At 44.1% G+C, this 16,555-nt stretch overlaps 1 protein-coding gene and 1 pseudogene across 5 annotated transcripts in view; both read right to left on the bottom strand.

Moving 5' to 3' along the window:
* Positions 1–3,299, bottom strand: part of BTBD8 (BTB domain containing 8) — a 114,157-nt gene extending 110,858 nt beyond the window's left edge. For all 5 annotated transcript variants that reach the window (XM_008264890.4, XM_070078046.1, XM_070078044.1 and 2 more), the window contains exon 1: positions 2,940–3,299. In XM_008264890.4, coding sequence (XP_008263112.2) covers positions 2,940–3,088 — 149 coding nt within the window. In that variant the 5' untranslated portion in view covers positions 3,089–3,299. The remainder of the gene's footprint in view (positions 1–2,939) is intronic.
* An 11,555-nt stretch (positions 3,300–14,854) lies between these two features.
* Positions 14,855–15,934, bottom strand: LOC100342388 (lysophosphatidylcholine acyltransferase 2B-like; annotated as a pseudogene).
* Positions 15,935–16,555: the final 621 nt, after the last annotated feature.

Here is a 16,555-nt window from a genome sequence, read left to right on the forward strand (position 1 = left end):
AAATCCACAATAAAGAAAAATAGAAGGATAAGAAGATAAGCAGAAATAAACGTACAAATGGAAGATCCATTTGCATAGTTACTGCAGAGAAGGTAGAGTGCTTGGGTCATTTTCTGGTTCATATTTTGGTCATGTGACCTTGGCCAAATCACTTTGATGTCTCTGGAGGAAGATCACTATGGCTCTTATTTTGACGTCATTACTTTTTTTTTTTTTTTAAGATTTATTTTATTTATTTGAAAGACAGAGTTACAGAGAGAGGGGTCTTCCATCTGCTGATTTACTCCCCAGGTAGCTGCATGGCTGGCCGGAGCTGCGCTGATAGGAAGCCAGGAGCCAGGAGCTTCTTCCAGGTCTCCCATGTGGGTGCAGGGGCCCAACGACTTGGGCCATCTTCTGCTGCTTTCCCAGGCCATAGCAGAGAGCTGGATGGGAAGAGGAGCAGCCGGGACTAGAAGTGGCACCCATATGGGAAGCTGGTACTTCAGGCCAGGGCTTTAACCCACTGCGCCATAGCGCCGGCTCTTTCTTTATTTCTAATACTCGTCTAGTGCTTCTCTATTCTCATCTGTTAAATGGGAATGATTAAAAAAAGACTTCCCTAATAAGATTCACGAGAGAAGTAAATAAAACATTACAGAAAGCCCGGTGTCTAGCAAATAGGATGGCAACATTAGCTATTTGTTTTTTATAATTATCCTGAATAATGGTACATTTCTCAATGAGGTCTTATCATAAAATTTTCATATCCTAAGCTTCTTTCCAGCTTTATATCAGATCTGGAAAGAATTTCCTGTTTTTTCTCACTTATCCACATATCTCATCACCTCAGGTAACCTAGAGGCATCTCTACTCCTTGTTATTTGGAAGAATCTAATACAATTTGCTTTCTCAAAATAAATCAATCTCTTTCAAATCTGTGTGTTTTCACCTTGCTTGGATGTCTCCTACTTCTCTTTCCCCAAACTTTACCCAATCAATCCTTAATCAATTCCCAAGAGCTCACTCAAATGTTACTACATAAAGGCTTCCCCAAGTCACCCCACTACCACTCTCACTTTTGTTTGGCCATTATCTTTCCTGATAGAATTTAAGTGCAAACATCAAGGCATTATCTTAATAATTTTTGATTCTTCAGGATTTAGTATAGGGATAGGTACATAGTTCATGCCAGATACTACAATAACATTTGCAGAATAAATCAATAATATGGTTGTGCTTGGAGATTAAAATAGTACCGCATTCAAGGTGGTTGAGTAAGCACATTAAGTTTTGTGGGTTTTGTTTGTTTGTTTGTTGTTTTTGTTTTAAATAACTGGGGCAGGCTCCTAGCACAGCAGGTTGAGCTGCCATCTGCAGTGGCAGCATCCCATATGGGAGCTGGTTCAAGCCCAGGCTGCTCCACTTCCCATCCAACTCCCTGCTAATGCACCTGGGAAAGCAGCAGAAAATGGCCCAACTCCTTGGGCCCCTGCACCCACACTGGAGACCCAAAAGAAGCTCCTGGCTCCTGGGTTCGGATCAGCCCAGCTCTGGCCATTGCAGCCATTTGGGGAGTGAACCAGCAGATCAAAGATGTCTCACTCTGTCCCTTCCTCTCTTTCTGTAATTCTGCCTTCCAAACAAGTAAATCTTTTTTAAAAACCCTGTATCTATTTTTCTTTGCTTATAATAGAACTTGGGGGTTTAGCATCCTATCTTCAGTTACTACTAGGAAGAGGATAATTTTTTCATCTTGACTGCTGTGCCAAATACCCTTAACTTAGTAACACTTGAAGGCTGGCAAAATAGAATAAAGGCACTGAACAGAGGGAGAATCTCAGCCTCATAAATTCATCCTAAAAACAGAACAACTTCAGGCTTATTTTTTTTTTTTTCATTTTATATCAGTACCCCAGTGGAGAGAAAACAACATCCTGTGTAGACAGACTCAGGGAGCAATCTTTATATTTAAATAAAATTCAGTTTGTGGCTACAGGATCTTTAAGCGTGGGTGAGTTTCTGACAGAAAGCACTCTTAAAATGTTGTATGCTACACACCTGCTATCATTGGCAATTACGTTTATGCTAGTTCAGCGATTCTCAAAGTGTGACCCTGGCTAACAGCATTCAGCATCACTTGGGACCTTGGTAGAGGTGCAAAATCTCAGGCCATCCCAGAGCAACTGAATCAACTATGGGTGGGCACCCAGGAAACCTAAGTCTTCGCAAGCTTCCTGGTCAGGGCCATGTGCACCAAAGTGCAAGAATCAAAGTCCTGTTGGAAATGAAAATTAGCTAGGTAGTGTTTCTAGGCTTCAGCTTCTTTGTAAACTAAAATGGCTTTCTCTGGATTCTGAGCAGCCTGCTACTGACATTACAAAAGTGACGCTTTAGGACAGTCTTCCATTTGAATGGATCCTCTGGGAACTGGAGCTGCTGGGAATTAGAGTGTTCTAGGTGAAAGAGAGAGTCTACTATTTAAGCATTTCTGTAAATTATTTAAAGAGAAATAAGGAAAAGGCCCTCAAAGCTTCTGTAACTTATTCTAGCGTTCTTCAGTCCAAATAAATACTGATTTTCCTATTTTTCTTAAAATTGTTGAAGCTCGTTAAAACTGTCTAAGTTTCAGGATCTAGATCCACGCTGACCTTAGCGATTTGTCGTTCAAGCCACTAAAGCCTGCCCGTGTCGTCACCGTCTTTTAGCATAAATCAGTGCTGCACACAACTAGGATCTTAACTTTTGTTTTCCTTTTGAATCCGGTACCAGTGTCTGAGCTGCTGCGGATTGGTTATTAGGGGAGAGCAAAGTTAGCCGAGAGGCTGACGAACGTCCCGCCCTGGTCTGAGGCCGAGAGAACCGGGCGGGGAGGGATGGGAGGCCGAGCCCGTGGAAGCCCCAGCGGCGGGGGCCGAAGTGGGCGCCGAGGCACTGAAGCAGTTCCCGCCTCCTCCTACCTGAGCAGATCTTGGGCGAGCTGCTCCGACACCATCGCCTTCAGCCGGCGCCTCTCACTGGGCCCCTTCCTCGGCAGCCCCTTAACGCAAACGCCAGGGGACCCCAAAGGCACCCCCGGGGCCTCACCGCCCTCCCCACACCGGGCCATGCCCCGCAGGCCGGGCACTCCGCCTCACGAGCCCCGCCTAAGAGCGAGAAGGGGGCGTTGCCGACCAAACGCTCCACTCCTACCCGAATCCGCCCCCTAAGGGAAAAGGTTGGCGCCTCTCTGTTTTGTAGACGGTCCCTTAGAGCAGCCGGACACCCCGGCGCGGGAATCTCGGAAGCTCGGACGACGCGGGCACGTGACCGGGCAGGGTGTGCGCAGGCGCAGCGGCTCTGTTTTCACCCGCCGGGCCACTCCGCCCCCTCGCCGGGGAGCTCGCAGTCCCGCGGGGCATGTCCAGTTGCTGGTCCCTAACGCTGGCGGTCTTTTTTTTTTTTTTTTTTTTTTTTTTGCCTTTCAGTTTTATGTTCACCAATCATTTAAATAAGCATTTTATTGACCCTCCAAGCGCGGTTTTCAAGCTGTGGCCTTCCTAGCGGGGGGAGGGGCGGGGGGCTCCCCCCCCCCCCAAATGACAGGTTCAGGAGACCGTTCCAGCGGTGAGCTGCACTTCCTCACCTGTCACTCAACCTTGGGGGATAAACGCTTTAGGCAAGAGAAATTGAGGGTGAGGGAAGGTATGCAATTAACTTGTTGAATTCTGTCAGAGAACAATCCTGAGTCTCATACAAAGGTGTACTTCAATCGTCTGGAAGACCCTGTCCTCAAACGAGGAATGGTTCATTGGCCCGCCCTTGGATTTCAGAAAGGTCAGATTATATTACAGAGTTTTGCGTATAAAGCCCCAAAATTCATGACCAGGAAGGGAGAAGGAGATAAGATGGGACACAACACAGTCTTTGACTAGGCAGAGAAGTGAATGGATGAACTATAGAATTTTTATGATTTTGCCCCGAAGGCAGTAATGCTGATGTGAAAATCATTTAAAAATCTTTTTGATACTATGTGATTACTTCCTCCAAAAGAAGGATGCTCTGAAGTTCTACTTCGTTACAAGCTCTGCACAGGTAAAGAATGATCACTGCTTGGAAACTATATGCACTTGGTTGTGGGAGAGTACCAGAGTCCTCTATTTCTCCAAAGAATGCTCTCTATCAAATTCAGAAGCCTAAATTCTGAAAAATCTGATGGGATAATTCTTAATTATTCCTATGGAAAAGAGAGGGGTCAAAGATGTTATAATATATTAGGGAGAACAAACTGATCCTAAAAGCAAAAAAAATCTGGCAAAACCTTCAAGAAAAACATTTGCTGAGACCCTTCTGAGGAGTGTCACGTACACAGCTATTAATCTTGCCAACCAGGTCAATTTGACTTGGATAGTGTTCATCATAGTGTCTGTTGTCTTAGTCACCGGGAGCAACATTACCTAACCTTTTTTCTAACTATTCCTAGAAGTTTCCTTCTTAAAATTAATCAATGGCTTTCTTCTCAGTATATTGTCTCTGAATGTGCTTTATAACCAACTAGTCATGCTCTAAAATTAGTAATTTCCAATTTACAAGAAATTCACCTTCCCTGTACCTAAACCCACCTTTGTGGGCCGAACTAATATGTTCTGTTGTGCCTGAACGAGTGCTAACGGAGAAGCGCCACACAATGATAAATTTTAGAGTCCTTTATTGCCAGCAGCCAAGAGTGGCTCATGCCCCAAAGAACTCTCAACCCCGAAGCCCAAAGCAACAGGGTTTAAAAACGCAAAAACTGCAGAACTGGGAGGGGAATACATGGTTGCTAAGATCAAGGGGGAATACATATTACTAGGGTCAAGTTGACCTAAAACCTATGCGAAACTAATATCAATTATAATCTTGACAATACCAGTTACAATCTTTTTTTAAAAAAAATATTTATTTATTTATTTATTTGAGAGGTAGAGATAGAGGGAAAGGTCTTCCTTCTGTTGGTTCACTCCCCAGGTGGCCGCATTGGCCAGAGCTGTGCCAATATGAAGCCAGGAACCAGGTGCCTCCTCTTGGTCTCCCATGCGGGTGCAGGGGCCCAAGGACTTGGGCCATCCTCAACTGTTTTCCCAGACCACAGCAGAGAGCTGGACTGGAAGAGGGGCAGCCAGCACTATAACCGGGCCCATATCATATGCCGGTGCCACAGGCGGAGGATTAACCTGCGCCACGGAGCCAGCCCCAACTAGTTACATTCTTAACAATATCAATTATAATCTTGATGTTAATCCAAATATTGGTTTTAATCATATGTAGGACACAGACAAATTACATTTTTATCATTAACCCAGATGCAGCCTATCTACTTTCAAGCTTGAGCGATCATGCTGGGGGGTTTCTCTGCTCTGCCAAGTGTGATGTAGTGGACTGCAATTGCATGACTGTCTTAGATCATAGTTTCAGACCAAATTCTCAGGGTTAGGGGGGTGCCTTCCCAGAATGGAGTCTCGGGTTGTGCTCTAAAATGAAGTCCCTACTGTCAGGGTGTTAGTTCGGTTCATTGTGTGATGATTAAAAAAAAAATTTACTGTTGTGGAATATTTAAATTCTGGCTACAATCTGACCACTTCGAAATACTTCTCAAGACTCTGTAAGTCATCAAGCATGTGTCTCACAGACCTAAATCACTCATATTCTGCCCCTCATAAACGTTACATTAACCCTATTTTAAAGATTTATTGACTTTTACTTATTTGAAAGGCAAAGCATGGCTGGCACCACGGCTCACTAGGCTAATCCTCTGCCTGCGGCGCCGGCACACTGGGTTCTAGTCCCGGTTGGGGCGCCGGATTCTGTCCCGGTTGTCCCTCTTCCAGTCCTGCTCTCTGCTGTGGCCCGGGAGTGCAGTGGAGGATGGCCCAAGTGCTTGGGCCCTGCACCCCATGGGAGACCAGGAAAAGCACCTGGCTCCTGGCTTTGGATCAGCGTGGTGTGCCGGCCACAGCGGCCATTGGAGGGTGAACCAACGGTAAAGGAAGACCTTTCTCTCTGTCTCTCTCTCTCTCACTGTCTAACTCTGCCTGTCAAAAAAAAAAAAAAAAAAAAAAAAAAAAAAAAAAAGGCAAAGCAAAGAGATTGGGAGGGAGAGATCTTCTACCCACTGATTCACTCCCCAAATGCCCACACTGCAGGTGGTGGCTTTATGAGCTACACCACAATACTGGCCCCACCATCTAGTTTTAAAATGGAGGCAAGCTACACCTTTTTGGGTGAATTTAGCCAGCTTATCCATGAGCATAGTTTAGAAGGTTTGTGGAAATATATATGATTCTGTGATTCCTCTTCTTGGTATGTACACCCAAAGCAAATAAAAGCGGCACCTTACAGAGTTACTACCCCTGCCGTCTCCATCACCACATTGTCACAATAGCCAAGATTTGATAACAAACCTAGTCATCCCTGGACAGCTAAATGAGTATTATTCAGCTGTAAAAAAAAAAAAAAAAAAAAAAAAAAAAAAAAAAAAAAAGATCCTGCCATTTGTGACAACATGGATACATCCAGAGGACATTATGTTAAGTGACATAAACCAGGCACAGAAAAACAAATACTGAGGCTGGTGTTGTGCCTGGAACACAGGCTCCCACATGAGCACTGGTTTGAGTCCCAGCTGCTCTGCTTCTGATTCAGCTCCCTGCTAATGTGCCTGGAAAAGCAACAGAAGGTGGCTCAAGTGCCTGGGCCCCTGCCACCCATGCGGGATGGGGTGGCCCAGTCCTGGCTGTTGTGACCATTTGGGGAGTGAAGAGTGAACTAGCAGATGGAAGATCTCTCTTTATATATAACTTCCTTTCAAATAAATAATCTTTTTCTAAAAAGCCTTTTTAAAAAGACAAATATTGCATACCGCAATTTATATGTAGAATCATTTTTTTAAGACTTATTTACTTTATTTGAAAGGTAGAGTTACAGAGAGAGAGAGAGAGATCGTCCATCCACTGGTTCACTCCTCAGATGGCCACAGTACCCAGGGCTGGGCCAGACTGAAGCTGTTAGGTAGGAAGTCAGATATGAGCTTATATGTATATGACAGGCCTAAAGAGAAGACATCTATATCCAGCATATGCATCTACATCTCAAAGTCATCCTGATAATGTTTCATGGGCAGCCCGGCATTCACATCCTGCCCTGCCCCCTTCTACCTGATAACCTGCCAGGTGGAGGTCCCCGCCCCTTCTGCCTGACAAATCTTCCACAATCTCCCAGATGCAGCCCAGTATCTGCATTTCAAACACTCTCCTCCGGATCCCCATTCTCTAGGGGGTCCTGCTCACCCTTCCTCTGAACCCAGGATGACGCCAGCTAGGCTTCCTCCTGTCTGATACTTTCAAGGGAAAACTCAGATAGGAGCTTCTTAATATTTACAGCCATAAAATCCTTTGTTTCAGGAGGAGATGTGTGAAGACAGAGACCCATCTCCTTAAAAACCCCCAGCCTCAACCGGACTGCGCGCTCAGCCCTCTGCCTCTCTGCTGAGCCGCCTGCCTGGTCTGGCCAGGTGTAATCTTTCTACTCAACCATGTAACCTCATTCCTTCCCCACCCCCAAGTCGGAGCGACTGGGCACTCTCTCCCAGGTCCTGTCTGGAGAGGTGCCCATCCATTCTTACGGATGTCCCTTCCCTAATAAACTTTGTTACTTTACTTTCCACTACTCTGTCTCACGCCTGAATTCTTTCTTGCGCAAAGACAAGAACCCGGCATTTTCTCCGGTAACAAAGCCAAGAGCCAAGAGCTGCTTGTGCCATCCTCCACTGCTTTCCTAGGTGCATTACCAAGGAGCTGGATTGGAAGCTGGAGTGGAACAGCTGGGACTCAAACTGGTGTCCATGTGGGATGCCAGCATTGCAGGCATCGGCTTAACCTGCTTTGCCACAGGGCTGGCCCTCTAAATGTAGAATATTTTTTTAAAAAAGATAAGATTGGTAGAGAGGATGGCACTGTGGCGCAACGGGTTAAAGCCCTTGTCTGCAGCACCAGGACCCCATATAAGGGCAGGTTCAAGTTCCGGCTACTCCACATCCAATGCAGCTCCCTGCTATTGTACCTGGGAAGCAGTAAAAGATGGCCCAAGTTCTTGGGCCCCTGCACCCATGTGAGAGACCCGGAAGAAGCTCCTGGCTCTTGGCTTCAGATCTACCCAGCTCTGGCCTTTACAGCCATTTGGGGAGTGAACCAATGGATGGTCGACCTCTGTATCTACCTCTCTCTGTAACTCTTTCAAATATAAATAAAATAAACACCTAAAATATAGGTAGAGAGTAGAATGGTGGGGGTGGAATGGGGAGTTGTAAGCCAAAGGGCACAACTTGCAATCATGTAGGATGAATAAGTCTAGAGATCTGATGCACAGAATGGGGACCATAAATATTTCACTATATATGTCAAAACATCACGTACACCTTAAATATCCGTAGCTTAAAAAAAACAGGCAATCTAGCACCAGACTCTTTCTCTTCAAAATCTTGCCAGATTTCTACCCATGACTCTTTATTAGCTGTAAAGGTTGAGGACAGGTGACAGAATGATTTCTTGTCCATGTAATTTAATTCTTTAAAACTACCAGACTCAGCTCATAGGTGGCTAATAATATGATGTGGTTAAAGAATACCCTCTTGGGACCAATGCTGTGGTGCAGTGGGTTAAAGCCCTGGCCTGAAGTGCCGGCATCCCATATGGGCGCTGGTTCAAGACCTGGCTGCTCCACTTCCTATCCAGCTCTCTGCTATGGCCTGGGAAAGCAGTGGAGGATGGCCCAAGTCCTTGGGTCCCTGTACCCATGTGGGAAACCCAGAGGAAGCTTCTGACTCCTGGCTTCGGATTGACAGGGCTGGGGGAGTGAACCAGGGAATAGAAGTCCTCTCTCTCTGTCTCTACCTCTCTCTGTCTTTCAAATAAATAAAATAAATCTTAAAAAAAAAAAAAAAAAAAGAGTGACTATCCTCTTAACAAGCAAAATCTCCCAAATCTTGTCATTGATGCTTCACATTCCACTAGCAGAGATTAACTTAAAGCATTATTTCTATTTCAATTAATTCAGCTCTAGAGTTATTTGCCCCTTAATGTAACTGAAATCATTAGATTATTTTTTCCTGAATGAAAGCTCAGAAGGTAAGCAAGGCTAAACCCATAACTTTAAAAAAAGAGATTTATTTATTTTATTTGAAAGGCAGAGTTACAGAGAGGCAGAGAGAGAGAGGTCTTTCATCCACTGATTCACTGGGTCTCTCATGCAGGTGCAGGGACCCAAACACTTGGCCATCTTCTCCTGCTTTCCCAGGTCATAGCAGAGAGCAGTATTGGAAGTGGAGCAGACAGGACTAGAACCCGTGCTCATATGGGATGCCAGCACTGCAGATGGCAGCTTTACCTGCTGCGCCACAGCACCGGCCCCTAAATCCATAACTTTTTAAGAGTTATTCTTACCCTTGATTCTCATGCAAATAAGAAAGAAATTTAGGTAAAACTGCCCTGGAGGCAAAATCTTCTTCTAAATGTGTCAATTTCATTAAAATTAAGTCATTTTTGATGCATTAATTCTTTCTATAAAAGGTTTTAATATGAAAAATTTCAGATATACAAAGGAGTAAAGTGGTATGATGAATGAATGCTTTCTTCAGCTGATGATATGAAAAAGACTACACTGATATGCTTAAACTCCTAGGACTCTCAATTTGCTAGGGTTGGACAAAATGGCTAATATCATCACTTACAAGGAAAAGGAAAAGGGATGCTTTTAAGGTTGTGTGTGTGTTTTTTTTTTTTTTTTTTTTTTTTTTTAGATTAGGAAATAGAAAGAAGACAGAAGGAGTCAAATCAGGATGGTTTAAGGAGTATGCCTAATGATTTCCCATGGAAACATTTGCAAAATTGCCTTTGAGGAGAGTAAGGAGCAGGAGCATTGACAGGGTAGAGAAGGTAACTCTGGTGATGATTTCCTGGGCATTTTTCTGCTGACTTTTCTGCTGACTGGTTTTAGGCTGACTTTTCCAAAACATTTTCACAACAAGCATATGTTACTGTTCTTTGGCCCTCCAGGAAGTCATCGAGCAAAATGCCGTGAACATCCCTATAACTGGTGCCATAGCCATTGCTCTGGACTGGTCCGCTTTCACTTTGACTGGACCACTCTGTCTCTGGGTAGCCATTGCTTTGACTGTGCTTTGTCTTCAGAACCATATTGGCAAAGCCAAGTTTCATCTCCTGTTACAATTCTTCGAGGAACTGCATTGGAATCTTGATCCTACTTGCTTAAAATTTCCATTAGTGAAAGCTCTGCTCTTGCCTGCAGGAGATCCTGAGCACAACAGTTTTGGTACCCATCCAGCAGAATGTTTGTTCTACTTTTTAAAAGAGATTTTATGTTTTTCTTTGAGAAGCAGAGCAACAGAAAGGGAGAATGAGACAGAGAGAGAGAGAGAGAGAGAGAGAGTGAGCGAGCGAGCACGAGCGCTTCCATCGACTGGTTCACTTTCCAAATGTCTGCAATAGCTAGATTGGGCAACGCTGAAGCCAGGAGTCAGAACTCCATTCTGGTTTCCAGTATTGATGGTGAGAACCCAAGTACTTGAGCCATTATCCACTGCTTTCTAGGCACAGTTAGCAGTCGGAAGTGGAATAGCTGAGACTTGAACTAGCACTCCTGTATGGAGTGCTGGAATAGCAAGTAGACGCTTAACCCACTGTGCCACAATGCTGGTCCTGTTTGTTCCATTTTTAAGTTTCTAGTTAGAATTGTATAAGCTGGGCCGGCGCCGTGGCTCACTTGGCTAATCCGGGTGAACCAACGGAAGGAAGACCTTTCTCTCTCTCTCTCTCTCTCTCTTACTGTCTAACACTGCCTGTCAAAAAAAAAAAAATTGTATAAGGTGAATCAATGGAAATGTCTATGATATTGGCTATTATTTCTGCTGTTAATCCTCAATTCTCTTCACTGAGGGCACACACAAGATTTTTTTCCTTGTTAATTGATGTGAATAGACTGTTGTTCTGGGCTTCAGTGTCAACATTATCTTGTTTCCCTTACATGAGTTATCCATTTTTAAAATGCTAATTGGGGAGAGGGTATTGTCTCCATGAGCTTTTTATAAAGCATTAGTGATTTCACCATTCTTCTGCTCAGGTTTCACCATCAATTTGACATTTGTTCCTGCTTCAGTTTTAGCAGAATTCATGCTGCTCTGATAGGGACTGTTTCAAACTGATATCTTATCCTTCTTAGTGTCTCAAATTAGATCCTTTTCAGATATAGCATAGCGTTAGGATGAGTTTATTTTTTTTGAAATCTATGCATAGTTTTCTTCTTAATATGTATTTTCCATGAACATACATGCACACACAAATATTCATATTTCTATGAATATGTTCATGTCTCCCTTCTTAAGATAACATGTGTATTATTTGTACTATTTGCAGCTTACTTTTCTTATGTAACAGTATATCCAAGAGATACCCCACATCAATGGAGAAGTCCATGTCATTTATTTTAATGGCTACAATTCTACTTCATTTCATTCAACTGACACTTTAATTTCTTCCATGACATATCTGTTTGCATCTTTTGTCCATTTTTCTTTTGATCTTTTCTCCATTATTTTTAGATGTTTGAGATACTTGGCTCTTTGTGAAAAAGCCTTTTTTCATTTATAATTTTTCTTCTGACTTGCCTTTTGTAGGTTTTTTTTGGGGGGGGAGGTGGAGTTTACCTTTTGCTTTGCTTTGCTTGATTATAATATGGTAAAACTTATTTATTCTTTTTCTTCATTGCTTCTAGGTTTTGAGTGATCATTAGGAAGGGTTATTTTTTTCCTTCTCTCTCAAAGGGCCGAGAAGCTAAGCAAGTTTAAGCTTTAGGGACCTCAGTTTCACAAGCCTCTTCCAAGGCTCTAAAGTTCTAGTAGAATAACTAGAAATTTATTTTCTTGGATGTTTTTGTAAATTACAAAAGTAAGAGACTTTGGGGACCGGCGCTGTGGCATAGTGGGTAAAGCTGCCGCCTGCAGTGCCAGTATCCTGTATCAGCGCTGGTTCAAGAACTGGCTGCTCCACTTCCAATCCAGCTGTCTGCTATGACCTGGGAAAGCAGTGGAAAATGGCACAAGTGTTTGGGCCCCTGCACCTGCATGGGAGACCCAGAAGAAGCTCCTGGCTCCTGACTTCGGATCCGCCCAGTTCCAGCCATTGCAACCATTTGGAGAGTGAACCGGAAGATAGAAGACTTTTCTCTTTCAGCCTCCACCTTTGCCTCTGCCTCTCTGTAAATCTACCTTACAAATAAATAAATAAATCTTAAAAAAAAAGTGAGAGATTTGACATAGATTGGTCAAGATTCTGTGTCCTTCCTCTTGGTCAAATATAGCTTCATATCTGGTCATTTCAGGCATTTTGGGAATTCATCCACAAGGAAACTAAGTAAGGGGATATAGTAATTTGGGTTAGTGAGCTATGTGTATTGGTTCACACTCACTTCTACGTCCATGTAAGTTGTTGCGTCCTGTCCTGATGTAGGAATGCTTCCCACGAATACTTTGCTGATTCATCCTACATGGTGGCAAGGAGGCAGGATAGAAAAAGGACACACAGGGGCCAGGGTCCTGGCAGAGTGGATTAAGCTGCTGCTTGTAATGTCCAGCATCCCGTATCAGAGTGCTACGTGGAGTCCCCTAGTTATTCCACTTCTGATCCAACTCCCTGCTAATGCTCCTGAGAAGACAATGAAAGATGACTCCTGCCAACCATGTGGGAGTTCCAGATGGAGTTCAGGACTCCTGGCTTTGGTCTAGACCAGCCTCTGCCAATGAGGGGTAAACCAGCAGATGAAAGACCTCTCTCTCTGTGTCACTTAATCTTTCAAATAAATAAATTAATTAATTAATTAAAAAAAGGAAATAGTACTCACAAATTATATCCCCTTCCTCCCAACATGTGTCTATCCCCTGATCTATATATATCCATTTCCAGTTCCAAGCAATCAGGAGCAAGGAGCATCTATACTAAGGGCAAAAGACTCCCTATGGCCTGTTGGGAATGCTCCAACCCCCACCTGCATGCATGCCTAAAATACGCTAATGTGACCCGTATATAACCGCCCTGGTCAAGGGTAGTGACACAGTCTGCCAGTTTGAGTGTGTTGTGTACAAAAGGAACTGTGCCTGTGCAGAGCATCAAGCCAGGGGCAAACCAAGTGCTGTGTGTCTTAGGGGATGAGCCAGAACTCCCAGCTGGGTGCAGATCAAAGTGCCACATGTGGTAGGGAACTGTCCTCCTCCCCACCCAATAAAAAACCCTCCCCAGCTCCCCTTCTTCTGCCAGTTAGTGGAAACTGTTCCCAACATACTATCTCCCTTGTGTTTGAGCATAGGCCCCCAAAATTCTTGTCTGGGTTGCACAGTGGCCTCTTGTCAATTTCTGCTTGTGAGGGAGCCAAAAAACCTGGAGTCAGTAATAACATGTAGGGATGGGGCCCAAAGTGTCATCACTATAGGAGATGTTTTATAACAAGTGCTACTGGAAGTATGTGAGCAAGTAGAGGCTTCAGTTCTTATTGGTATCTGCTCAAAAATGAAAGGAATATTCTCAGTAATGAAGACTATGCAATGATAAACATATTTTTGTGTGTTTCAATGAAAATTATGCAAAATAAATGTGTCAGAGTCTTTGTTAATAGTCTGTTTATAGTATTAGTCAACTTCCCAGAAATTGTGATGATATGCTATTTTCTTATTCTAAATAACTACTTTAATACTTAAAAAGAGGAGGGGGCAATCATACCACATATTACTGTTTCATTGTGTTGCCAATACAGCATTTTACTGGGACATTTTTATTTTTTTATTGTAGCACAGTGGGCTAAGCCACCATCTGCCATTCTGGCATCCTATATGGGTGTTGGTTTGAGCCCTGGCTGCTCCACTTCCAATCCAGCTCCTTACTAATGCACCTGGGAAAGCAGCAGAAGATGGCCCAAGTGCTTGGGACCCTGCAACCATGTGGGAGAGCTGAAAAAAGCTCTTGGCTCCTGGCTTCAGCCTGGCACACCCCTGGACACTGTGGCCATTTGGGGAGTGAATCAGCAGATGGAAGATCTCGTTCTCCCTCTCTGTGTCTCCTCTCTTTTCCTAACTCTTTCAAATAAATTTTAAAAAAATAAATCTTTAAAAAATAGAAAATTTAGGCTAGTTTGTGAAGGAATAAAAAGGCATTTACCTATTAGATTCTATTTTGGAGAAAATGCAAATGGTAATTTAATGAATTTTTTTACTTCAATGGAACTTTTTTTTTTTTTAATTTTTATTATTATTTATTTGAGAGTTAGAGTTACAGACAGAGAGAGGTAGAGACAGAGAGAGGTTTTCTATACTCTGGTTCACTCCCCAAATGGCCGCAATGGCCAGAGCTAGGCCGATCCGAAGTCAGGAGTCAGGAGTTTCTTCTGGGTATCCCACATGGCTGCAGGGGCCCAAGGACTTGGGCCATCTTCTACTGCTTTTCCCAGGCCATTGCAGAGAGCTGGATCAGAAGTGAAGCAGCCAAGACCAGAACTGGCATCGACATGGGATGCTGGAGCCACAGGCGGAGGATTAACCTACTGGGCCACAGTGCTGGCCCCCTTTCAATGGAAAAAGTGCAAAAGTGAAGGAAACGTAATAGGCCATAATGTTTCTCTGGCCTTACTTTAGCACTAAACAAAATAAAGAATTCGTGATGAAAGAATAAGATTTATGATTAGATCATTTATTCCATATTTAGGACATAGTGATAGAAACATTGTCTTAGGAAGAAAAATAAGTACCAGAATATCCATTCAGCATATTCTTCAAGGATATTTAAAATATAATTAAGTGCTCATGCCACTGATAGTAAAAGCTATTTTTCCCTCAAAGAATAATTTTTATTCCCTAATAGTTCCTAACTAGAAGGTACTTTCACTGTTTTCAAGGCTGACTTGAACATTGGAGTACAGTGGCTAAAACTGTACTGCTTGTGGTAATGAATATATAGAGGATGCCTAGAGGTCTAGGTATGAATTAAATAACTTGGAGCAGGCTGGATGCTTCAGGGAGAATTTCCTAAACCTCTTGAATGAAACGTGTGAATTCCATCCAGCTCTTTCCTGAAAGAGTCTGCAAACGGCAAGACCTGGCACTCCAAAAACTGCCTGCAGAAGAGCGGGGAATTGCTGTTCCGTTATGAAACCACCTTCCCCAAGATGACAAAGTTTAAATGACATTCGCAGTATCTTTTTGTGCTGGCAGGATTGCATAGGACAGTCGGAGTCATCACATACCCTCTGAAGTCTATGCAGCCATTGTTATTCCTGCCAAAAAGGGCAAAAAGGTGTTGTAAGGGCTCTGAAACAGGGAGTTTTAAATAATCTGCAAATTTTCAATTCCCAGCTTCCCTCTTTTTGAGGCAACTGCAGTTGTGGCATATTCATCCCAATGCTGATGAACATCATCCCAATTTGATTTCAATTTCTGGCTAAATCGGGGAAATTCTATAGATAGCTGAAAGTTACGGGCAGCAACCAGTCTGCAGTCTTCCTAAGTGTGTTCCGTCACAGGTAGCCCCAGAGCGCTTGCCATGGTAATGCACTGTGCTGGCAAAAAGAAGGGGGTTGTCTTTTCTTCCTTCATTTGGGATATAAACAGGCATACACACAACTTGCACCCTGGTGAAGGGTTGACTCAGTCATCATACAGGCTTGGAAGCCCGTAAACCCCTGCCAAGTCCAGGTCACTGGGTCTACTGTGCGGCCACGTGGGCTGCACAGGAACGCCGGGACAGGAGGCCCAAAGTTTAGGAGTGACCAGACGGGAGAGATTGGTGCACACTCCTTCCGGGAAAACCGGGATCTGTGGCCACTTCCAGTGAGAGATCCTGTGCTTCGGGATTTCATTCCGGGTGTTCTTAACAGGGACAGGAGTTTACCATTTCCCAGTCAGTGGGATCTCGGCATTTTGTCTGGTGGAGAGTACCGAGGATAATCTCACCACCTCAGGGGTGGGTGCTTCAAAGAAAACGGGAAGCAGTGCTCTCGGGTAGATGGGAGTCTCTCTCTCTCTCTCTGTATTTCTAATAATTAATTCATTAATAAAGAAACAGGATTCACAAATCACAACTACACACACACACACACACACACACACACCCCGCCTCCCACTCACCCTCTTCCCTTTCATCTTCACAAACCCAGAGAAGAACATTGCCTGCAACAAGAATTTGAGGACTGGCTTCCTCGGCTTTCTCCTCCAGCTCCTGGATGGCTCGGCGGGGTGAGTGGGATGGCCAGTGGTGGAAAGCCTAGCCACGGGCCAGAGGGAGATGAGGAAGAAGGTGACATACAACATCCGCCTGGCACCAGCACGACCCCCAGGAGGACGATGCAGGCCCAGTGCCACGCACTGATGTGCATCTACTGCATGAAGGGGTGCAGGCCTCTGGGGACTGCTCAGCTCCTGGGCCACCCAGGACTCCCACAGCTCAGTCACCATGAAGCCAGTTTGTCTGTAGACTCAGGATGTGGACAGCCTGCAAGGGGGTGGGGG

This window comes from Oryctolagus cuniculus, chromosome 7 (genome assembly GCF_964237555.1).
Source record: "Oryctolagus cuniculus chromosome 7, mOryCun1.1, whole genome shotgun sequence".
Taxonomy (NCBI): Eukaryota; Metazoa; Chordata; class Mammalia; order Lagomorpha; family Leporidae; genus Oryctolagus; species Oryctolagus cuniculus.